The 25,011-nt window shown below is 39.9% G+C and overlaps 1 protein-coding gene across 2 annotated transcripts; it reads right to left on the bottom strand.

The window, feature by feature from the left end:
• Nucleotides 1-572: 572 nt before the first annotated feature.
• ACTR6 (actin related protein 6) lies at nucleotides 573-23,508 on the bottom strand. 2 transcript variants are annotated; one of them, XM_026454615.1, is made up of 11 exons: nucleotides 23,330-23,508; nucleotides 19,394-19,511; nucleotides 18,710-18,778; nucleotides 16,642-16,765; nucleotides 14,183-14,318; nucleotides 14,040-14,096; nucleotides 12,032-12,130; nucleotides 11,858-11,936; nucleotides 5,584-5,755; nucleotides 4,028-4,106; nucleotides 573-1,220 (listed from the first exon to the last, which is right to left on the bottom strand). In XM_026454615.1, the coding sequence occupies exons 1-11, from the start codon at nucleotides 23,491-23,493 to the stop codon at nucleotides 1,091-1,093; spliced, it is 1,227 nt and encodes a 408-aa protein (XP_026310400.1). In that variant the 5' UTR covers nucleotides 23,494-23,508; the 3' UTR covers nucleotides 573-1,090. The 2 variants fall into 2 exon arrangements, with proteins under 2 accessions (XP_026310400.1, XP_026310398.1); XM_026454613.1 differs by having other exon boundaries at nucleotides 574-1,220; nucleotides 4,028-4,166.
• Between the last annotated feature and the right edge of the window lie 1,503 nt (nucleotides 23,509-25,011).

Genomic DNA, 25,011 nt, shown 5'->3' with positions numbered 1-25,011 from the left:
ATCTATTCATTGATGTCACTGTCAGCTGTTACCTAAAATTGGAAAGCTGGAATCTTGACCACTTTAATGTTTATTGTGGATCATTGTTTTGGTTTAAAGAAGTTTTAAAAACAAAATGCTAACATTTGTATCAAGAGTTCTTGAACAGGCCAGGCGCAGTGGCTCACGCCTGTAACCCCATCATCTTAGGGGGCTGAGGCGGGCAGATACTTGAGCTCAGGAGTTCAAGACCAGCCTGGCCAACATGGCGAAACCCTGTCTCTACTAAAAATACAAAAATTAGCCAGGCGTGGTGGTGGTGGCACACACCTGTAATCCCAGCTACTCGGGAGGCTGAGGTAGGAGAATCACTTGAACCTGGGAAGCGGAGGTTGCAGTGAGCCAAGATCACGCCACTGCACTCTGGCCTGGGTGACAGAGCAAGGCTCTGCCTCAAAATAAATAAATAAATAAATAAATAAATAAATAAATAAATAGTTCTTGCACAACCCTGAGTTAACTTCAAATCTCTTTTCATACATCCTAAAAAAAATAGTACTTTTATGAGTGAAATAAGATATTCTGCCAACACAGTAGTGACCAAAAAAACTTTATTAGCTTAGTCTCCACCCTTTTAAATGTACTCTAGGTACAAAATAAACATTATACACATATAAGATCAGTCTTTCCAACTTTAGAATGTATAAATAAGAATGACAACTTTTAAATAAAATAGTCACAGTCACACAAAACTACCTTCTAAGGAAAACTGTCCAGTGAAGCACTTAAATTTGTGCTTTCACCTATGAAGAATTAAATTTAAAATGCATTCATTCTTTCTTCTTTTAATGAAAAATAACCTGCCCTTGGAAACAGCATAAGCATTGTTATGGTAGTCTAGCTCCAAAATGAAAATGTGGACTGAGTTACAGTTTACTGTAATAACCTACATAAAAAGCCTTTGAAAATTAGCAATCAATCAAAGTATTTATAAATTCAAGCCTCTTTCTTAGGATGAAAGGTAACACAGTTCCTTAACCTCTTTTAAAAGACACTTTGAAATTAAACATTACGGTCACAACTAGTCAAGACTTTCATTCAAAAATGTTGCTTAAATATCAAATTTCTCTTCACAGACGCTGTGTCCATTTTCTTCATAATCTTCTCTTGTTACCACCATATCTTCAAAATCATCATTCTCTGATATCAATTTTCCACCTTCCCAGGCATAAGTAATAGGGCTGAAAATAAAGGTATAAATGAACCCAGATGATTTTACAGAAAAACTGAAATGCCTGAAACATAAATTACTTACTAGGTTAGTGCAAAAGTAATTTGTGGGTTTTTTTGGCCATTAAAATGTGACAAGCTCTGCCCAACCCAACAGAAAATCATTTAAGGTACAGAAATAAGCATACATTTCATATGAGTAGAGCAACCCAAAAAGGAAAGGAACCTTGTTCACTGCTACAAAATAGTAAATGTTCCTTTTTCCCTATGTCCTGAATTTATGGACCCTCTAATTCTAAGGAAAAAACAAGAATATAAGCAAAAGATCAAAAGATGCCTAAAAAGGAAAACTGTCATACTGAGTCTAAATTCTGAATGTGGCAAAGATATGTCATCTCAGTAATTCTCATAGCAACCCATAAAATAGCTACTTTCTTTCTTTTTGAGATGGAGCCTCACTCCATCTCAACCTCACTGCCCAGGTTGGAGTGCAGTGGTGCAATCTCAGCTCACTGCAACCTCCACCTCCCAGGTTCAAGCAATTCTCCTGCTTTAGCCTCCCAAGTAGATGGGACTACAGGCACATGCCACCACACATGGCTACTTTTTTGTATTTTTAGTAGAGGTGGGGTTTTGCCATGTTGGCCAGGCTGGTCTCAAACTCCTGACCTCAGGTGATCCACACACCTCAGCCTCTCAAAGTGCTGGGATTATAGTCGTGAGCCACCACACCCAGCCTACTCCCACTTCATAGATTTGAAAAATGAGGCTCAGAGAAGTTAAGTCTGGAACTAGAATTTAGGCTGGAGCTAGGATCTAACTCAGAACTGTTTTCACAGTCTGTGCTTTTGCTGCTACACTTTTTTTTTTTTTTTGAGACGGAGTCTCGCTCTGTGGCCCAGGCTGGAGTGCAGTGGCCGGATCTCAGCTCACTGCAAGCTCTGCCTCCCGGGTTCCCGCCATTCTCCTGCCTCAGCCTCCCGAGTAGCTGGGACTACAGGAGCCCGCCACCTCGCCCGGCTAGTTTTTTGTATTGTTAGTAGAGACGGGGTCTCACCGTATTAGCCAGGATTGTCTCGATCTCCTGACCTCGTGATCCGCCCGTCTCGGCCTCCCAAAGTGCTGGCATTACAGGCTTGACCCACCGCGCCCGGCCCTTTTTGTTTTTTTTTAGAGACATGGTCACACACTGTTGCCCAGGCTGGAGTGCACTGATGCAATCCTAATTCACTGTAACCTCCAACTCCTGGACTCAAGTGATCTCCCTACCTTGGCCACCCAAACTGGTACAATTACAGGTGTGAGCCACCAAACCTAGCCAATAAATGTTTTCTTTATTGTATTTATTATATTTGCATTAAGCTTTTATAAAAATGGATTTATATGTAAGTATACACATATATTTATACAAAAGCAGTGGATGCACAAAAATTTATTCAATAAAATAGTAAGACTTAGTTCTGTGGATCCTTTGGCCTGTAACCCGTGCATGCAAGATAAAAAGCCAATATGCTTTATACTCTTAAGAACATATGAACATTAGTGGTGAGAAAAATCATTCCAATATTTTTAAATTGTTTATTCATTTATCTCATAGCTATAAAAGAAAGGGATACCAATGAGGGCCTTCTATGAACTTCTATTGATTTTGGAAAATTCTACTTTAGCTTTAAAGCAAAACTCTAGAATTAAAGAGTCAGGTATGTGGGGTCTTGTTTGCAACTCTGCCACTAACACTAGGGGTGAGTTTTTTAGACATGTATTTTGCTAAGAAGTCCTCACTCAAGGTAAGAAAACTGGGTTTTAATCTGATCATTGCTATTAACTCACTATAAGGCATCTGCCAACTCATGAACCCTTGTTTCTTTATTTACAAAATAAGAATATTGAATAGGATGATATATAAGCCCTTAGAGCTGTAAAATTCTACCTTCGTTTTTTTGTTTTTTTGCAGTGGGTCGGGGGGAGTTGTTAGTTTGTTTTTGAGACAGAGTCTCGCTCTGTCACCCAGGCTAGCATACAGTGGTGCAATCTTAGCTCACACCAACCTCCACCTCCTGGGCTCAAATGATCCTCCTTCCTCAGCCTCCTAGCTTGGACTACAGGTGCACACCAGCACATCTGGCTAATTTTTTATAGAGATGGGGCTTTACCATGTTGCCCAGGCTGTTCTCAAACTCCTGAGCTCAAGTGATCTGCCTGCCTCAGCCTCCCAAAGTGCTGGGATTACAGGCGAGAGCCACTGTGCCTGGCTCTACCTTAGTTTATTTTAACCACTAAAGTGGAAGTGATGATATGCACTTTTTCTCATATAACAGGGTACAGGGTACACATAAAACAGTTTTGGATTTTAAAAACCTCATTAGAAAAGTCATTTAAAGGGAATTTTTAAAATTCTAAAATAATTTATGAATTGATAAAACTTATCACAATGGTTCAATTATTCAATTTCTATTCCTGACAGAAACTGTCAAGAAATAATACATCTCAGATAAACCATATAGATAATAGCCTGATTGCTTTGCCTATAAAAATCTTTTACGACCAAGGCTGATTTACTACATGGGAGTAATCACCCCATATACTTAATTGAGCACCCATTGTGTATGAAACATTATGGTTGGCACTTTACATACTTCCATTTAATTTAGTGAAATGTAAGGTTTATCATTTCAATTTTTGAAAGAAGAGAAACGAATATGCAGCAGGTGAAATAAACCTGCCACCGTGGGAGAGCCAGGCTTTAAACTCAAGTCAACAGACCACCTTTTCTATATGCGGACTTCCATGTTTCATTTCTATATAAAACAACACTTACTTTTCAGGCAGCACAACAGAAACATCATAATCTGTTGGAGTAAGACATCGAACTTCTGAGTAAACCCGATCCCTAAATCCTGGGAAAAGGGAATTTCCTCCTGTCAAGACAATGTTCTTAAAAAAATGCGGCTGCATTTCTTTAAAAGAAAAATAGAAGGAAAGGAAAAAAGGCATTAGAAAATCTGTTTACTTTTCTGGAAAGATGTGGATGAGGGATCAGATAAGAAGCAATTAGATATTAGAGTTACTGGTGGGAAATCAAATAAATTTTCAGGTCCATTCTAAGATTTGTAATGAGGTTACAGTTTATACAAATAAAAACATTAAAGAGTGAAATATGACTTCATAGATCTTTAAAAGAAAAACCTAAGATGAGGGGGGTAAACTACTGGCTACTTACTGTACACTCATGTAAGCCATATAAAAATGAGTGACACTGTAGTAAAAAAAAAAAAAAAACTTGATAATTATAATTATTATTCTCTAAAATGGGGGGCAGGGGTCTTGCTGTAGGCTGAGACTGTGAGCTATCATAAGGATGAAAAGGTCTTTCATGACATTTGAACTTATAAGCCCAAATCTTCACATTATCTCACTGAGACAAACATATATGCTGTGCAATACTTACCTTTGATAGTTAAAAACACTCATAATCTATGTTTACAGAAGGGATCTAAGTATGAACACGCATTAAAGTTACATGATAGCAAATGTTAAGTATTAAAAGCCTTCAAAACACCACTGGAAAATCCATCAGGAATTAATAAGTACAGGCTGTCCCACCTAATGTTTCTGTTCAGTAAAACAGGGGCAGAGTTTCCGTATATTGACCTTGAGTCTCACTCAAGCAGTGTAGTACAAAATGTTGTACACATCGTGACTGCAACCTTATATAAAATGGGAAATATGAAAATAGCGTGAAATAATTATGTACGGATAGCATTATTATTATTATTTTTTTTTTTATGAGAGGAAAGCACATGGCCTGTGCTAGATTTTCTCCAATGCCTACTTCTTGTGAACCAGGGAGATATTAAAGTATCCTAAAACTCTAGAACATTATTTACTTAAGGCATGTTTCAGGAGAATCCAGAAATCACTATGAAACACCATATTCCAATCCCTTTAAAATTAATCCTGTATGTTACTCTAAATATAACAAAGAATAAGTCAGTCCACCAATAGCTGAAAACCATTAAATTGTTAAGTTATAAATTTTTATTCTGTACAGATCTGGGTTAAATGAAAACTTTTCTAAAATGGATATGGCAATTTAATACTCATGGAGACATATATTTCTTCAAGTTTAAATGGACCATAATGATTTCTCTTCTATCAAATTTATAATCACAAAAAAAGATAAAAGAAAAGAAAAACACTTATACTTAAAGATGAATCAAGAATTATTTAAGTGCATTATGGGATCTAGAAATCTCTGCAAATAAAACAGACTCACCAATTTCCCTGAAATTATTTAGAAAAAACAGCGTTCATAGGGCTTATGATTCTTTTTAAACAATTATAATTCTTTAGTATTTTACTCTATTTATGTACCTTCAGGTAGATTCTGAATTGAATAGACAATAGCTTCTGGAATTCCCATTTCTTGAATGCCTATATCAGAAGGATTAAAGAGTATTTCTGGAACAGCAAATCTCTCATTGGCCAAACGAAGAATTTGTTCCCCAGATTTGTATTTTCCACTCAACACCATCTCTTCCCTTGGCTTAAAGAAAAAGAAGATTAAAAGTTTAAGTTACATTAGTAATATGCAATACTAATATATTAACCATGTTCTTGGAAGTTTCAGGATTCTCAAAATTGAGAAAAATGTGGCTGCCTTTACTGTTGCCAAAATCATACAAAACACAACTAAATAATTACTGACGCCAATATGGCTGTTCCTTCAAAGATAATTTGGCAGCTTTATTCCACACACTCTAAAATACAAAGAGGGCCAGGTGCCCTGGCTCACGCCTGTAATCCCAGCACTTTAGGAGGTCAAGGCGGGTGGATCACTTGAGCCCAGGAGTTCAAGATAGCCTGGGAAACATAGCAAGACACCTGTCTCTTAAGAAAAAAAAATAAAATAAAATACAAAGAAAAAAAAGAGAACAGACAAGAGAGAACTTGATAATCTATCTATAATGGTACAATGATTCTAGTTCCTAGGGAACAAAGAACACACTCTAAATTTAAAAAATTTACTATGTCTTGTGTTTCCACTGTCTACTTTCACTCCCCTAATTTAGGTGTTTACTGGATATGTGCCTCTATTCTACTAGGATTTCCCCATTCCCTTCTGGAAAGAGCCTACATCTCCACATTTCTTTACTGTGTATTCAATCTCTATTCTAAATTAGTTTATAAATGATTTAAGCAAGTCCATGGTCCTTATCCTTGAAATTACCTTATAAGGCCTATGTATAACAAACAAACTTCAAACAACCATGACTCATGTTTTCTTGTTATTTATTTTCCGCTACCCCACCCATTCTGTGAGCTGTAGTGCTGAGGGGGCTAGAAAAAATAATCTCCTCTCACAATATTCTAAATCATTAAAAATAATGGTCCTTCTCAATTTTACAACCATCAGCTTTCCTAGCTAGATTCAGGTAAAGACACTCGTTTCATTTGACTTATTAATGCAGTTGTCCTCCCATGAAAGGATAGGTCCCAGTCCTTTATGTAAGTATAAAAATACTTAAAATATATTAAAACACTAGCAATTTATTAAAAAGTAACATACATAAATAATATTATAGATTCCTTAATATTATCAGCCATCTACTCTCTATTCAGATTTCAGCTTCCTGAGAGGTTTTTTCTGCTTCCCAAATAAAAAGATCCTTCACTATTCTCTATCACCCTATATTATCCTTCATAGCTTATATTGTTCACCATCACATATCCACGAACTAGCATAAAAAAGTACCTGGCACACAGTACTCAATAAATTTTTGAGTAACAGTATGCAAGACAACAACGTATCATTCATTAAACATATTACATACATTATCCCACTGAACTCTCATATAACCCTGTAACACGGGCATATTTTCCTTTTAAAGTAATGATGCAATTGGGCTCTGCAAGAGCATATTACTTGTTCAAGGTCGTTCATATCATAACCCAAAGCACATACAAAATGTTCCTTCCACGATACTACCACTCATAACCTGGATATAAATGGTTAGATTTTGATCATTTGGGAATTTCATGCTCAAAACATTATTCTATAATAAAAAATATCCTGAAAATTACACAATATTCACAAATACTCCAGGAAGAACAGAAAACTATAAATCACTTTTAACCCAGAAAACTATAAATCACTTTTAACCCAAAATACAGTTATGTGTAACAAAGAGAAGAATACTATGCCTCACAGAAGTATTCTTCCTTCTCAAGCAGAATGGAAAATATTTTCTATGAATTTACAAATTCATTAAATTCCAGCCATTTACTGACTTGAGTTTAAGGGATATAAGTCATTCTGTCAACATTCAAAATAACCTGAGATAGTTGCAGACTTAGAGAATTTCAGTTGACAAACATTAGAGGTTATCTAGTTCATAGACCTGATTGAGAGAAGAGGATCATGGGACTTATTCTGGATTAAATGACTAACTAGGGGAGAGAGCCAGTGTAGATATCCTTGTTAAATGTTAGCACTAAAGCCATTAACCATTAACATGTAATCTGGAGGCTGGGCACACTGGTTCACACCTATAATCCCAGCACTTTGGAGGCCAAAGTGGGAAGATCACTTGAGCCCAGGAGTTGAGGCTAGCCTGGGCAACACAGATGAGCGTGGTAGCTCGTCTCTACAAGTAACTTTTTAAAAACTTAGGCATGGTGGCAAACATCTGTGGTTCCAGCTACTTGGGAGGCTAAGGTGGGAGGATCACTTGAGTCTGAGAGGCCAAAGCTGCAGTGAGCCGTGATCACACTCCAGCCTGGGCTATAGAACAAGACCCCGTCTCAAAACAAACAAACAAAAAATGTAATCTGGTACTACAAGTAGTTTCTGTTTTATTACAGTATAATTACAAAAGAGTATAATTACAAAAAGACTTTATTTTAGACATAGACAAATGAAATTTTTAAGTGTCAATGGGAGCTGCTACTTTAGGTCATGTGTCAATGTAGGTCATGATTACTACACAGCCCTCATAAAGTTAGTTCCAGTACAATTAAAGAAATGATCAGTGTAAGTTATGCTGGCTCTGCAGAAAGTGCTAATCAACGTTGAGGACAATTTTCTCAATTTAGGTCAGTCAAATTCATTATACATTAGCAGGCTTCCTCTTTCTGATAGGAAAGAAAACTGGAATTTCTATTGGTTGTTATCTGTAAGGATATTACAGGCCTATTTTTATTGCTATTGTTACTACCATTAGTGCTAGAAAATCAAGTATGTAACTTCCCCCAACTACTTAAAAATTTTCTGGAAACTATCAAAGTTCAAGTGTTAACAAAATCCTAGGAATAAAGGCTCTCAAATGTTTATTTTAATCAAGTATTAAAATCAAAACAACATACAAAATCCCAATATGTAAAATATAACTATTTCTAAATCTTTAAAAAATTAAGATGATTTAACATAGACTCTGAATAAGCTATACATTTTAACAAAATTGACAAAGATTAAACCATTCTTTCTATAATAAACATTTGCTGTAACACCGTATCATCTGCCAAAAGCCCAGTTCCAACTGACTGTGTCCACTCATCTGATATTAAAATACACATTAGATATGAGAATCAGCAACAGTGTATCCTGAGTAAATTAAGTGCAGTCCATAACCAGATTCTGTTCACAAGGTCAAAGGCCAATAAGAAACCTTATATGGCTTCTGCCTTTTCTAAAGATGAGTAAACTCATGGTCAACTAGGAGAATAACCACACCTCTACTGGCTTATTGCATAAGGTACTCACTTGAGAAAACACGGCTTATGATTTGGCAAGGAAGAAGCCGGCAGAATTTAGAAGAAAATGTCCAATAAATAAATAGGTTGTCATTTGCAGGGAAGGAGAGTTGTTCTAAAAAGAAGGATTTCCTAGTTGACTAATCATCTGGAAGAGGTTTTAAGTTTTCAAACTTATGAAGTAAGTAATTCTAGGAAGAGGAACTGAGAACATGGATACAGGTTGTGTTTTGTTTTGAAGTGCCCCAAGAGATTCCAATGACCAGTCAGGTTTGAGACTGGAAGCCACTGAGACTTTACTCAGATCCATCTCTCTAAAAATCAGGATTACTTTACCCCTGTTAACCCTACAGAGTACCATAAATTTTCTACAAGGTATCAGCTATAAAATATGACGATGATCAAATGTTCCTAGTAAGAAAGAGGTTTGGTATTTAAATGTTTGGGGCAGTTTTCCTCATCTTGTAAAGAAGAAAAAAAACACACCTTCCGTATCCTAGCTAGGACTTGGGCTTCCAGTTTCTCTCTACCTGATGCATGCCCAGGCAACCTTTTAGCATCATGTATCTTAATTCCCATTTCTGAAAGCCAGCCTAGGTCCTTTCAAAAGGATCTGTTTCATTTTTTGTTTTTTGTTTCTTCCGTTTTTAAAGTGACAGGGTCTGGCTCTGTTGCCCAGTTCTGGAGTGCAGTGAAATGATCATAGTTCATTGTAAAATCGAATTCATGGGCACAAGCAATGCTCCTACCTCAGCCTCCTGAGTAGCTAGAACTACAGGTGTGTGACGCCATGCCCAGCTGATTTTAATTAATTAATTAATTAATTTTTTTCCATAGAGACAGGGTCTCACTTTGTTGCTGAGACTGGTCTGAAACTCCTGGCCTCAAACAATCCTCCCACTTCAGCCTCTCAAAATGCTGGGATTATAGGTAGGTGTGTGCCACCATAACCAGTCACAAGGATCTGTTTCTAAGAACATAAAAGAATGATTTCAGTTTTTATAGGGCCCCCCAAGTGGTCTCTGAACTCTGATTTATATTTCACCTCAATAATCTGGCCAAAACAAACTCATTTTTGTTTTCAGGCATACTAAGTATAAATACCTGCATAAAACCCATGTATTCACCAACCAGCTTAATGTAACTTTACAGATAAGCTGACACTCCCCTAATTTGGTGTTTTATCATTCACATACATAGTTTTTTATACTTTTACTTTATATTTAAGTATACCTTAATAACATATTATTATTCTCACCAAAAAAAGAGAACATACATTATTCTGCATAGAATAAAAGTATACATAGCTTTCTAAAATGTGCTTTTCTATGAAAATCAGATTTCTGAGATTTATTCATGCTGTTTATGTAAGCTCTACTTGATTTCACTACTGCTTATTATTTTATTATATGAACATATTCAAAAATTATTCTCCTTCCATTAGTGGATATTTAGGCAGGACTCAATTTTTCACTATTTTAAAGTGCACTGCAATGAATATTATAAATATCTCCTTGTGCAAATGTGCTTATGTTTCTGACCAAAGATTTTAAACTTCCCAACAGTCCTCATCAAGTTGGTAACCAGAAACGCAAACTTCACATTTACCTAAACACAGAAGTCATTTTATCTGAGCTGATCAAAGATAAATAGAAATTATTTTGACATCCATGATAAACTGCTTCTCAACACTTTGAAACTCCGTTGGATTTTGCCCTTTTCTAATCTAATCATACGAGACCAAACAGAAGTAAAATTTGGCCCTGGGTCAGCTATGTCAATAATTTTCACAATAAGAAAATAACCAATTTCTAACTCAATTTAAAATAATAAAGTAAACAAAAATGGGTTAGCCATAATATACATAATGATACTGTTTATCTCCAGATTTGCCCTATGTGCTATCTTTTGGCTGATAGCTCTTTTTCTAAATAAATTTACTAAGAAATTTATCAATCAAATTTCACTTTTGCCTGGTGAAATGGCCAGCAGGAAGGTAGTAATCAACAACTCTCTAAGGGCCAGGAGCTGTGGCTCATGCCTGTAATCCCAACACCTAGAAGCCAAGGCAGGAGGATCATTTGAGTCTAGGAGTTTGAGGTCAGCCTGGGCAACACTGTAGGACCCCATCTCTACAAAAAATACAAACATGAGCCAGGCGTGGTGGCACATGCCTGCAGTTGCAGCAACTCTGGAGGCTGAGAGAAGAGGATCACTTGGGTCTGGGAGGTCAAGGTTATAGTGAGTGCTGTGATCACACCATTGCACTCTAGCCTGGGTCACAGAGTGACATGCTGTCTCAAAACAAAAAACAAAAAACAGACAAAAGAGAAGCAACTCTCTAAGGCCCTGCCAATCCCAGCTGGATGTGAAATTATTATTATTATTACTATTTTTTTTTGTTTGTTTTTGAGACAGAGTCTAGCTGTGTCACCTAGTCTGGAGCGCAGTGGTGTGATCTCAGCTCACTGCAACCTCTGCCTCCTGGGTTCAAGTGATTCTCCTGCTTTAGCCTCCCAAGTAGCTGGGACTACAGGCACCCACCACGACACCCAGCTAATTTTTAAAATATTTTTAGTAGAGACCGGGTTTCACTATGTTGGTCAGGCTGGTCTTGAACTCCTGACCTTGTGATCCACCTGCCTCAGCCTCCCAAAGTGCTGGGATTACAGGTGTGAGCCACTGCGCCTGGCCTAAATGAAATTCTTTTCAAATCTAACTGAGGTGATCACTTGAAATATCACTGATTTTTTTTTTTTTTTTTAATTTTATAATAAGAGACAGGGGCTTGATTTGTTGCCCAGGCCAGTCTCTTAACTCCCATCTTGGCCTCCCCAAGTGCTGGGATTATAGACATGGTCATAGCAACCATCCATTGATGGTTTTTAAAAATTACCTTACAAAAGCCCTTTTTAATTGTACTGAAGTCAGGCAAGACATAGTCTATCATTACTGTATTTTCTTCTCCTTTCAACCTGGAAAACAAAATTGAGATTTATGAAATATTCTAATTATGTGTAACATCCCCCAACAATCTACTTTCCAATTCTTAGATTGTCATTATACATACTTTGCAATATCCATGTCTCTATAAAAATCCTGAGACACATAGCATACATCTTCTTTCACTTGATTAATCACATGTGTTTCATCCATAACATGGAGCTGCCTAACAGAAATAAAAGTTGTAAAATTTGAAACAGAAACAATTAAATATAATTTACAATTATCTGAAATTTTTTTCTGGCATTAAATTTTCAGGTAACTGATTTTTTGAAATTTTAAATTCTTGAATGTGTAAAATAATTTTAACTTTATGGAATACTGTCACTTCCATTAATTTCCACACTATTCCTCTGGGGGTAGGTATTAGTCAGTTTATAGGTAAGGAAATGGAAAACAAAGATATTAAGTGGAGTTTACCTAACTAAAGAGCAAACATCCCCCCACAAACCATTCTGAATAGAATCTTGCTACAATGCCTTAACTCTATGCACTTTCTTTTCTGATTATATTAAGCATCGTTGAGTCAGCACACAGTACCAAGCACATACAAGCTGTTTAATAATAAATATTTGACTGAGGGTGAAGCTTAAACATTGGCTTACTATAGAAATAAAGATGTTTAACAATAAACAAAAACTTTTCCACCTTCCAAAGTGCTGGGATTACAGATGTGAGCAACTATACCTGGCCATAATTATTTTTAATGAAAAAATTGCTAAATGTATGGCATGACTGGGTGTGGCCATCCCAGTATTCATTCTCCCCCCAGTATCTTTAAAACATATATGTGTATACTTTAAGTTGACATGTAATAATTGTACATATTTCTCAGGTACACAGTGATGGTTTGCTGGGAGCTGTGGCTACACCTGTAATCCCAGCACTTTGGAAGGCTGAGGCAGGAAGACAGCTTAAACCCACGAGTTTCAGACCAGCCTGGGCAACACAGTGAGAACCTGTTTACAAAAATTAGCCAGGTGTGGTAGCACATGCCTGTGGTCCCAGCTACTTGGGAGGCTGAGGCAGGATAATTTCTTGAGCCTAGGAGTTGAGGATGCAGTGAACCATGAACACACCACTGCACTCCAGCCTGGGTGACAAAGACAGACCCTGTCTCAAAATCAAAAAGAAACCCACACAGTGCATCAGATCAGGATAACTAGAATATCCATCATCTTAAACACTTATCCATTTTTTTGTGTTGGTAACACTCAATATCCTCCTTCTAGTTATCTGAGACTGTAACATTCTTGCCAAGCTCAGGGGCGCGAAGTGCAGGTCAGTAATCCCAGCTACTAAGGGAGGCTGAGATGGGAGATCTCCTGAGCCCAGGAGTTTGAGACCAGCCTGGGCAACATTGTGAGAACTTGCCTCAAGTAACAATAATAGTAATAATAAAATTGTAAAAAGAAAACAAACGAAAAGCAACTAACATTCTTCAAATAACAAACATATAGCGATGGAAAGCCAATCAGTGGTTGCCAGGAGTCAGTGACACAGTGGGGGAGCAAATATAAAGGAGTAGGGCACTTAGGGGAGCAAAGGGATACTGATGGTATGATACCATCCAAAGTTAATGTAACAAGAAATTGAGATTTAAGAAATCTACTTACGTGTTAAACACAATAAAATTAAAAATAGCAGCATAAGTTAATGTACAACATTTACGATTTTTTTTTCTTTCTTTCTTTTTTTTTTTTTTGGGAGAGAGAGAATCTCACTCTGTCACTCAGGCTGGAGTGAAGTGGTGCGATTTTTGCTCACTGCAACCTCCACCTCCTGGTTCAAGTGATTCTCATGCCCCAGCCTCCCAAGTAGCTGGGATTACGGGTGCGCACCACCACACCTGGCTAATATTTGTATTTTTAGTAGAGGTGGGGTTTTGCCATGTTGCCCAGGCTGGTCTTGAACCCCTGGCCTCAAGTGATGCACCCGCCTTGGCCTCCCAATGTGCTGGAATTACAGGCATGAGTCACCATGCCTGGCCTTAAAAGTTAGGAATAATCTTAAATTACTTTAAAAAGTTCCTCCCCAGAGCCCCATCCTCCCAAAGAATCAAAGCTAAGCATCACCTGTAAGATATGATCTCCTTTAGATGATTGGTTAAGAGTTTTCCTCCCACATTTATCCTGAAAAAGGAGAACTCAAATTTAATTATTGCACATATCATTCTATTTAATCTTTAGAAACAACATGAAAATTAAATGCAACTCACCGAATAATTGCTTCTTTTTTCTTTTTACTTCTACAATAAGGAACTATATGTGTAAAGGAATATCCACTATCAACAATGATACAGCATAATTCGGAAGGATTATCTCGGAAATACCTATGTGCACTGAGAGCCCCAGCTATTTAAGAAAAGATAAAGAAAAAAGTGAACAAAAATATAACACTACCTTAAAGCAATTAAAAAGGAAGAAAACAAAGACAAGCAGCAAGACAAAAATGTTCCCTTTAATTACAAGAAAAATGTTAATTTATAATTCTATTCAGAACTGTCAAAAGATCTTTATAGTGTTTATACTTTAAAACACCACACTTACATGGTAAACATAATAAAAATTTGGCATCCATTTTTAAAGGTAAATATTCACTCCGTAGTTTAAAATAATTACTACAACAGCAGCTCATTTTTACTGATCATTTATTACATGCCAGACTGTATTCTAAAATCTGTATAACGAGTGTGTGTGTTAATACTCAAAACAATTCCATTTTACAGATGAGGAACCTGAAGCTCAGAGAAGTTAAGTAACGTGCTCAAAGTCACACAGTTAGGAAGTACCAGAGCCAGGATTCAAACCTAGGCTGTGTGTCTGTACAGCAGGGTTCTCAACCTCAGAACTATTGACATTGGGGGTTGGATAACTCCTTGTTGTACAGGGCTTTCCTATGTGTTGTAGGATGTTTAACAGCATCTTGGCCTCTACCCATGAGATGCCAGTAGCACCTTCCCAGTGGTAACGATCATGGTTCACTGCAACCTCCACCTCCTGGGCTCAAGTGATCCTCTTTCCTCAGCCTCTCCAGTAGCTGGGACTATACACATGCACCACCACGCCTGGTTAATTTTTTAATTTTTTTTTTGTAGAGATGGAGTCTCACTATGTTGACCAGGCTGATTTCAAACTCCTAGCCTTAAGTGGTCCTGCTACCTTGGCCTCCCAAAGTTCTGGAATTATAGGCATGAGCCACTGCACCTGGTTGAGATTGTGCCCTTAACCACTGCACATACTGCTGCTTATATGGACTTAAATTCTGAAAATTAAATATTTAAATACTTTCATTGTACCCAACCATGTCACATAATCTAAGCCTGTAATAAACTTGCTTCTAGATGATATTTACAGATTGTTCTCCCTCACACTGGCAGCCTGAACTACTAACATTATTTCAAACAATAAGAATTGGGCCTGGAGCCATGGCTTATGCCTATAATCCCAGCACTCTGGGAGGCTGAGGCAGGAAGATCTCTTGAGTCCAGGAGTTCAAGACCAGCCTGGGCAACAAAATGAGAACCTGTCTCTACAAAAAATAAATAAATCAGCCAGATGTGGCAGCACACACCAGTGGTGCCAGCTACTTGGGAAGCTAAGGCGGGAGGATACCTTGAGCCCAGGAGGTAGAGGCTGCAGTGAGCCATGTTTGTGCCAACACGCTCTAGCCTGGGCAACAGAGCCAGACCCTGACTTAACAAAAACAAACAAACAATAATAATTGCAAACACATAAATGACAGAAAAGATAACTACCTCAAAATCTTTCAGAAATGAGAAATATGTGGCTAGTAACTTCTTTAGGAAGAAATATTAGTAAAAAGATAAAATGAGAGATGTCTGACTATATAATCTCTGAGGGTTCATTTAGTTTTAAAATTCCAAGACTTGCCAGGCGCAGTGCCTCATGCCTGTAATCCCAGCACTTTGGGAGGGCAAGGCGGGTGGATCACTTGAGATCAGGAGTTCAAGACCAGCCTGACCAACATGGTGAAACTCCATCTCTACTAAAAATACAAAATTAGCCAGGCATGGTGGCGCACACCTGTAATCCCAGCTACTTGGGAGGCTGAGTCAGGAGAATCGCTTGAACCCAGGAGTCGGAGGGTGCAGTGAGCAGAGATCGCTCCACTGCACACCAGCCTGGGCAACAAGACCAAAACCCCATCTCAAAAAAATAAAAATAAAATCCAAGTCTTATTTCCTTCAAATCTAAAAAATGCCACATAGTATTCTGGAACTTTAAGAGTTTATTTACTCAGTTCATATCCATATTCACATTTCACATAACTCAATTTCTTTTTTTTTTTGAGACAGGATCTCACTCTGTCACCCAGGCTGGCACGATCACAGCTCACTGCGGCTTCAACCTCCCAGGCTCAAATGATCCTCCTGCCTCAGCTTCCTAAGTAGCTGGGACTACAGGTGTGTGTCACTACGCCCAACTAATTTTTCTATTTTTTTTTGTAGAGACAGGGTTTTACCATGTTGCCCAGGCTGATCTCAACTCCTAAACTCAAGTGATCTACCCACCTCAGCCTCCCCAAATGATGGGATTACAGGTGTTAGCCACTGTGCCAGCCAAGAATGCCACTTAATATTTTGGGACTTTATGAATATTACCCTATTCATATATATAGTCATATAACTCAATTTCAGTGAAAACTTGAACTCACCATTTACTCTTAATACTGCTTGGAACTGGTATTCTTCAAATAGAATTTCATTCATTGATTCTTGAATTGAAGTGAAGTTAAAGTACGGTTCAGTGATAATAATATTAGTATCTAAAAAATCAACCTATAGGAGAAAATATTCCAAAATGTTTTATAATTTGTAGTGATAATTAACACTTGTTTTACATATACAAATTTATTTAATCCTCATAATAATCATGATAAGTCTTATTACTATCTCCATTTAATAGATGAGCAAACTGAGGCACAGAAAAGTTAAATAAGTGACCAAGGTTCATAGAGCTATTTAATGACATAAGTAAGATTTGAATCCAGGGAGTCTACTTATAGAATCCATGTACTTAACTATTATGCAGTTTTACTTCTCTTAGAGGTAGCACTAATAAAATGTTACCAGCCTGGCACAGTGGCTCATACCTGTAATCCCAGCACTTTGGGAGGCTGATGTGGGAGGATTGCTTGAGGCTAGGAATTTGAGACCAGCCTGGGCAACATAGCAAGACCCCATCTCTACTTAAAAAAAAATAATAATAATAAATAAAAATTAACGAGGCATGGCAGTACATGCCTGTAGACCCGGCTACTTAGAAGGATGAGGTAGGAGAATTGCTTCAGCCTGGGAAATTGAGGCTGCAGTGAGCCATGATTGTGCAACAGAGCAAGACTCTGCCTCTAAAAAATGAAAGAAAATAAAATGTTACCATAAAATTGTTTAAAGACAATTATGGAAACATTAATGAATGATACAACAAATATTGGGGCTGTTATGTTTCTAAATAAAACGAAAACAAGGTCAGGCACGATGGCTCAGCTTATAATCCCAGCACTTTGGGAGTCCGAGGCAGGCAGATCACCTGAGGTAAGGAGTTCCAGACCAGCCTGGCCAACATGGTGAAACCCCATCTCTACTAAAAATACAGGAAAAAAAAAAAAAAAAAAGAGCCGGGTGCGGTGGCACGTGCCTGTTGTTCCAGCCACTCAGGAGGCCAAGGCAGGAGAATCACTTGAAGCTGGGAGGCGGAGGTTGTAGTGAGCCAAGATTGTGCCACTGCACTCTAGTCTGGGTGACAGAGCAAGACTCTACCTCAAAAAAAAAAAAAAAAAAAGAAAAACACAGGACAGGACAAGACAAAGACAAAACAAGAGAAAATGGGGCTGGGTGCGGTGGCCCACGCCTGGGCAGATTGCTAGAGCCCAGCAGTTTGAGATCAGCCTGGGCATCTCTATTAAAAAGAAAAGAAAATCATATTAAAAAATACTTGCAGATGTTTTATTTATGTATTTTATTTATTTATTGAGACATAGTCTCACTCAGGCTGGAATGCAATAGCGCAATCTCGGCTCACTGCAACCTCCACCTTCCAGGTTCAAGCAGTTCTCCTGCCTCAGCCTCCGGAGTAGCTGGGACTACAAGTGTGTGCCACCACGCCTGGCTAATTTTTGTATTTTTAGTAGAGACGGGGTTTCACCATGTTGGCCAGGCTGGTCTCAAACTCCCAACCTCAAGTGATCCACCCGCCTCATCCTCCCAAAGTACTGGGATTACAGGCGTGAGCCACCACGCTTGGCCTGTAGATGTTTAAAATAAAAAAATAATAAAACAAAAAACACGAAAAGGGCAAGATGCTTAAGATATTCAAGTTTACGTAATTCTTTCACACACATTCTTAAGAAGTATTAAAACTTGAACATTTTCTCTGTATACCTATAATCACATTACAGACATTAAAAACAACCAAATCTTCTTGTAATATTCACATATTTAGATACGTAAGCAAAGACGTTTTATTGTGAAAATTAAGATGATACAGTGAATTGATCTAATAATAGAAATCTGAAGTAAAATTCTGAGTTTCATACAGACTATCTTTACTCAATCTGTACTTCAACATGGAAATTTTATGCACTTGCATTTATTATTTTAAAAGTGACTTAAATATGTACTGAGAATATATTCATAAGTTTATAAATCTTAAAATGTAAGTTATAATTTTTCATTACAATTAAACATGGAAATAGAATTTGAATACATACTCTAATTTGTTACCTGATACATTTCTTTTCCAAAAAGGTAATCCCAAACTTGTCTTTGAACATCCCAATTCACCAAGTAGCCCTAAAAAATATTTTTGTAAATTTAAGTATCAAGACTATTTGAATAATTTTTAAAAATCAGATTATAAATATTTGAATAATATTTAAAAATCAGATTCTAAATCACTGATTTCTATCTCTGGTTACCATTTCCAGTGTAATGCTGTTTGAATTTTTTTAATTAAAATTTTTTTATTATACTTTAAGTTTTGGGATACATGTGCAGAACGTGCAGGTTTGCTACATAGGTATACTGCTGTATGAATTTCAAATCGATTAAGTTAGTATGTTTTTCTCCTTCAAAAAGTTAAAAAAAAAAAAACTCACAAATAAGCAATAACTAAAATGTCAGAGGTTCAAAAGACACACCAATATATATATATAGTTGCCTCCCTATACTTATTTTCTTACACTAATGTGTGCATGCCACTTAAGAGTTAATGTAAGTAAAAATCAGTACTCACAATAAGTAACTAAATCATGGTCATTTATTTTTACCCAAACAATTAAATTTTAATTTGGGTTTAATTAGGTTGTAGTTAAAGTTTAAGTTACACACAGCCTTCTACATACAATTAAAATTATCTTTAAATTTAGGTCTACAATGCTAGAAATGAAACATAATTAATTGGATTACCTTTTGAAAAGGAAGGATGTAAAAGAGACCAGAAGGGTCTTTGATTTCATCTATCTGGTTGGCAGTAAAAGTTTTAAGACGTGCTGTTTTTGACCGGAACTGACAATTAGGAATAACCCTAGAAACAAGGAAACAAATAATTATCCTGTAAATATTTAGCTCCTAAAAACATTTTTATTTAACCACTACTCTTGATGCCAAAAGATTAGTGTATCGTAAGATTGGTATATCCAGTGTTTCTCATTCTGTCTTAAAATAATACAAGAGGCTGGGAGTGGGGGCTCATGCCTATAATCCCAGCACTTTGGGAGCAAGATGATCACTTGAGACCAGGAGTTAAGACCAGCCTAGACAACACAGCCAGAACCTGTCTCTACAAAAAATAAAAAATAAGGCCGGGCGTGATGGCTCATGTCTGTAATCCCAGCACTTTGGGAGGCAAAGGCGGGCAGATCACTTGAGGTCAGGAGTTCGGGACCAGCCTGGCCAAGAGGGTGAAACCCCGTTTCTACTAAAAAAAATACAAAAATTAGCCAGGCATGCTGGCGCATGCCTATAGTAACAGCCACTAGGGAGGCTGAGGCATGAGAATCACTTGAAGCTGGGAGGCAGAGGTTGCAGTGGTCCGAGATCGCACCCCTGCACTCCAGCTTTGGTGACGGGGCAAGACTCAGTCTCAAAAATAATAATAAAATAAAATAAAAAAAGAAAAATACAAATCAGGCAGTCATGGTGATGAGCATCTATATTGCTATCTTCTAGAGGAAGGCTGAGGCAGGAGGACTGCTTGAACGCAGGAGTTTGCAGCTGAAATGAACTGTGATCCCACTACTGCATTCCAGCCTGGGTGGACAGAGCAAGGCCCCGTCTCTATTTCACAATAATAATAACATTAAAATGCGCCCCCCCCCCCCCAATTTTTTTTTAAAGTTCAGTACGTAACAAGTTCTATATGGATCCTTTCTCTAATAATCCTCAAGAAATCCTTACAGGTCAGTATTGCTTCTGCCACTGCAGAGATGAGAGCCAGTATTTTGGTAAAGGTCTTAGTCTTTCTGGCTTTAACACAGAAAGTCTTAACACCATTTGGATTAAAGATTCACAAGTTAGACCAGGCATGGTGGCTCATGCCTGTAATCCCAGCTACTAGGAAGGCCGAGGCAGGAGAATGGCGTGAACCCGGGAGGCAGAGCTTGCAGTGAGCCAAGATCATACCATTGCACTCCAGCCAGAGTGAGACTCTGTCTCAAAAAAAAAGAAAAAAGAAAAAAGATTCACAAGTTAAAAATTATGGCCATAAAAATTAAGTTTTCGGCTGGGCACGGTGGCTCACGAATGTAATCCCAGCACTTTGGAAGGCTGAGGCGGGCAGATCATGAGATCAGGAGTTCAAGACCAGCCTGGCCAACATGGTGAAACCCCATCTCTACTAAAAGATATAAAAACTAGCTGGGCATAGTGGTTTGTGCCTGTAATCCCAGTTACTGGGGAGGCTGAGGCAGGAGAACCGCTTGAACCCAGGAGGCGGAGATTGCAGTGAGCAGAGATTACGCCACTGCACTCCAGCCTGGGCAACAGAGCAAGACTGTATCAAAAAAAAAAAAAAAAAAAGGAAGAAAAAATTAAGTTTCCATGAAGCCAAAGACCTTCAATCAGCAAGATGCTATAGGGCAGGGGTCCCCAACTGCAGGGTTTGTGGTCCGGTACCTGTCTGTGGTCTGTTGGGAACCAAGCCTTCATAGCAAGAGGTAAGCACCAGGGTGGGGAAGGAGGATGGGGCCATGAGCATTAACATCTAAATTTCATCTCCTGTCAGATCATCCATAGCATTAGATTCTCATAGGAGGACGAACCCTATTTTGAACTGTGCATGCAAGGGATCTAGTTTGCACACTTTTTTTGTGAGAATCTAATACCTGAGAACAGTTTCATTTCAAAACTATCACCCAAACCCATACCCCCAACCACATGTTAAAATTGTCTTCCATGAAACCAGTCCCTGGTGCCAAAAAGACTGGAGACTGCTGCTGCTACGGGGTACAGAAGTAGCAACTATTTTTTTTTGAGACTAGTCTCCCTCTGTCGCCCCAGGCTGGAGTGCAGTGGTGCGATCTCAGCTCACTGCAAGCTTCGCCTTCTGGGCTCAGGTCATTCTCCTGCCTCAGCCTCCCAAGTAGCTGGGACTACAGGCGCCTGCCACCACACCTGGCTAATTTTTGTATTTTTAGTAGAGACAGGGTTTCATCGTGTTAGCCAGGACGGTTTCGATCTCCTGACCTCGTGATCCACCCGCCTCGGCCTCTTGCTGTTTGCCATGAGCTTACAATCTGGTTTGGAAGACAAACTACAGCCATTATCAATTATACACATACAACACGACACTGGGATAATACTGTAAAAAATGTTTTATATCTGCTTATTTTACTTAAAATACTGTCGACATTTTCTCTACATGTTTAAATATTCTTTGAAGACATAATTTTAAGAAGCTGAATTTGTTATCAATCTCATGGTTGTATTTTGATGTATTTAGCCAATATGCTATTCCTGATTATTTAGCTTACTTCCCATTTTTTGGCTGCCTGTATATGATGTCTATGAATAATACAAAGCACTTCTAATTAATTCTCTAAGTAATAATAGAATTACTGTGTCGTGGACGGGTGTGGTGGCTCACGCCTGTAATCCCAGCACTTTAGGAGACTGACGCAAGCAGATTACAAGGTCAGGAATTCAGACCAGCCTGGCCAATATGGTGAAACCCCCGTCTCTACTAAAAATACAAAACTTAGCTGGGCATGGTGGCGCACGCCTATAGTCCCAGCTACTTGGGAGGCTGAGGCATGAGAATGGCTTGAACCTGGGAGGCAGAGGTTGCAGCAAGCCAAGATGGTGCCACTGCACTCCAGCCTGGACGACAGAGCCAGACTCCCTCTCCAAAAAAAAAAAAAAAGAATTGCTGTGTCGGCTGGGTGTGGTGGCTCACACCCGTAATACCAGAACTTTGGGAGGCCAACGCAGGTAGATTGCTTGAGCCCAGGGACTCGAGACCAGCCTGGCAAACATGGTGAAACCCGGTCTCTACTAAAAATACAAACAATTCGCTGGGCGCACGCCTATAATCCCAGCTACTCCGGAAGCTGAGGCGGGAGGATCACTTGAATTCAGGCTGCAGTGAGCTGAGATCGCACCACTGCACTCCAGCCTCGGCGACAATGATATTGCCAAAATGTTTTCCAGAAAGGCTGTAACAATTTACATTCCTACTCAGTCTGATTTCCCTCTTTTTCAAAAGAAATGAAAAAGAAGGAAAGGAGGAAGGAAAGATTTTTTTTAATGCTCTGTTAATTTGATAAGGAAAGGCGTTACTTTAAGTTTACTTATTTATTCAAACACGTATTTTATGACTATACATGTTATGAATGCCATTGTATTAACAGTACTTCTGTTTAACTGACCTTACCAACTAGGTCGGCCAGTAGGCCAAAGTCTTCAAAGCCTCTAGATCCTAAGACTGTGATTTTTAGACTTTTAGGGGGTCATAGAACCCTTTGAGAATCTAATGAAACCTATAATCTTGTACCCAGGAAAATTCACATACACCCAAACACGCTGCCCCCAGTTTCCAAAGGCTGAAGAACTTTACGGACCCTTCTGTTAGGAACGCATCTCTACAAGTCTATTTTCCTTGGCTATTTCCTCTTAAGAAATAAAAGAGACATCCCACTTCCGGGGCCTCGCAGCCCAAAACTAAAACCAAAATCAATTTCAATTCAAAGCATCACAACCACCCACCCAGCTCCAACCAGGGAATCCCTCTGGCTAAGTCAGGGCCGCGCGGGGGCGTTTGCAGTTCATTGAGGTCCGGAGATGAAACGCAGCACATGAAACCACTAGGCGTATATATCTTGTCCCTCGGAGAAAGAAAGCACTTACGACACATTTTCATGGCTGTAACCGATTTTGGCGTTGTAAGCTCCGTTATCCAGCACTAACGTCGTCATTTCACCACCAACCACACCGCAGCCACCGTTGTTTTCCCTTTCCGACCCCTCTGCTAGAGCTTTTTCCGGTACTCTATGGTTTGTTGGGCGGAGCATTAGGACGCGCCTCTGGTCACCCTAGCAACGGTGAACGCCGGAAGTCGGAGATGCTAAGCAGCACAGACTTAGGGAGTGTCCGCTGTGCTTCCAAACTTAACCTGTTTATGTGGTGGCGAGATTTGACTGCTAAGTGCTTTCTCGCTCATTTTGTATTTGTTTTTAACTGCGCAGATTGATTTGCGCAAGTTTTTTCTAATCCTGTAGAGAACCGGCTGCGTGATGTGTGTGTGTGCATGTGTGTGTATATGTGTGTGTCTTCTGATAGCATTCTTCAGACGGTGACATTCTTTGAAGAAAAAAGTGCAAAACCATACGCAGCAAGAAGGTCTATCGACTGCCTTGCTCTTGGACTCAAATTCATACTGTCCTCTTCCCCATCCCACTTGCTCTTCAGGACGAACTGAGTCTTTCTCATCCAAAAATGGCTTTTGGACCGGACGCGGTGGCTCACGCCTGTAATCCCAGCACTTTAGGAGACCGAGGCAAGCAGATCACTTGAGGTCAGGAGCTCGAGACCAGCCTGACCAACACGGCGAAACCCCGTCTCTATTAAAAATACAAAAAGTAGCCGGGCGAGGTGGCGGGTGCCTGTAATCCCAAGTACTCCAGAGGCTGAGGCAGGAGAATTGCTTGAACCGGGGAGGGGGAGGTTTGAGCCGAGATGGCTCCACTACATTCCAGCCTGGGCGACAGAGCGAGACTCCTGCAGGGCGGGGACTTGGCAGGTGCGGGAGGCAGGACCTGGCCTCCGGGGCGCCGCGGGGGCAACGGCCAGCGGGCGGGGGCAACGGCCAGCGGGCGAGGACAACTGCCAGCGGGCTTGGAGGGGCCGGGAGGCGACTACAAGTACCAGGCCACTTTGAGCGCCTGCGGGAGGAGCGGGGCGGCGGGGAGGGGGCGCCTCCGGGGCAGGGAGGGCAGCAGTGGCAGCGCGAAGGCGCGGGGGCCCGGACACCTACGGTTGGCGCGCAGGCAGCCATACCAGGGCCGGAGCCCGGCCAGAGGAGGGCAGCGACGGCAAGGGGGAGGCCGAAGAGTCCGGGGCGGGTCCCGCGCGGGAACCAGCGCGACTGCGCGGCTACCGCAGCCGCCAGTTCGTGCTGGACGCGCGCCGCTGCTGCCTCTGCTACTTCAAGAACCCCCACGACCCGCTGCCCCTCGGCCACCTGGACGTAGCGGAAGCCTGCTTCAGCTACCAGGGCGTGGACGAGGCGGTGGAGCAGCCTGCGCAGTTCCAGGTGCACAGCGCGGGAGTCGCCAAGGTGCTTGAGGTAGGACCCCGCGCCCTGCAACCGCCTGGGGGCTTCTGTCGGCGCCTCCTGCCTCGCCTGCGGGCCGGCCCCATCCACCCTCCTTTCTCCAAGGCCTCCTCGCACCCTGCCCACGTCGGCCTGCCTTTCCCCACTTCCCCACATCCCGTCCTTGTTCCTATCTTCTCCCCTCCACCTGGGTTTAGGCCAGTGTGGCTGGGGCTACCCAGCCCCGTCTCCTTCTTCAGACACTTTGACGCATTAT

Source organism: Piliocolobus tephrosceles, chromosome 10 (assembly GCF_002776525.5).
Source record: "Piliocolobus tephrosceles isolate RC106 chromosome 10, ASM277652v3, whole genome shotgun sequence".
Classification (NCBI taxonomy): Eukaryota; Metazoa; Chordata; class Mammalia; order Primates; family Cercopithecidae; genus Piliocolobus; species Piliocolobus tephrosceles.
The sequence above is the reverse complement of the archived record's forward strand: the minus strand, read 5'-3'. Positions and strand labels throughout refer to the sequence as shown.

What these genes read in the sequence shown, in the direction of transcription:
- ACTR6 (XM_026454613.1), bottom strand. Translation starts at nt 23,493, where the DNA reads ATGCTCCGCCCAACAAACCATAGAGTACCGGAAAAAGCTCTAGCAGAG. An exon ending in AGCAGTATTAAGAGTAAATG is followed by an intron (nt 14,319 to 16,641) that starts GTGAGTTCAAGT and finishes TTTCTTAAATAG; the next exon opens with CTGGGGCTCTCAGTGCACAT. An exon ending in AAAAAAGAAGCAATTATTCG is followed by an intron (nt 14,097 to 14,182) that starts GTGAGTTGCATT and finishes CTCCTTTTTCAG; the next exon opens with GATAAATGTGGGAGGAAAAC.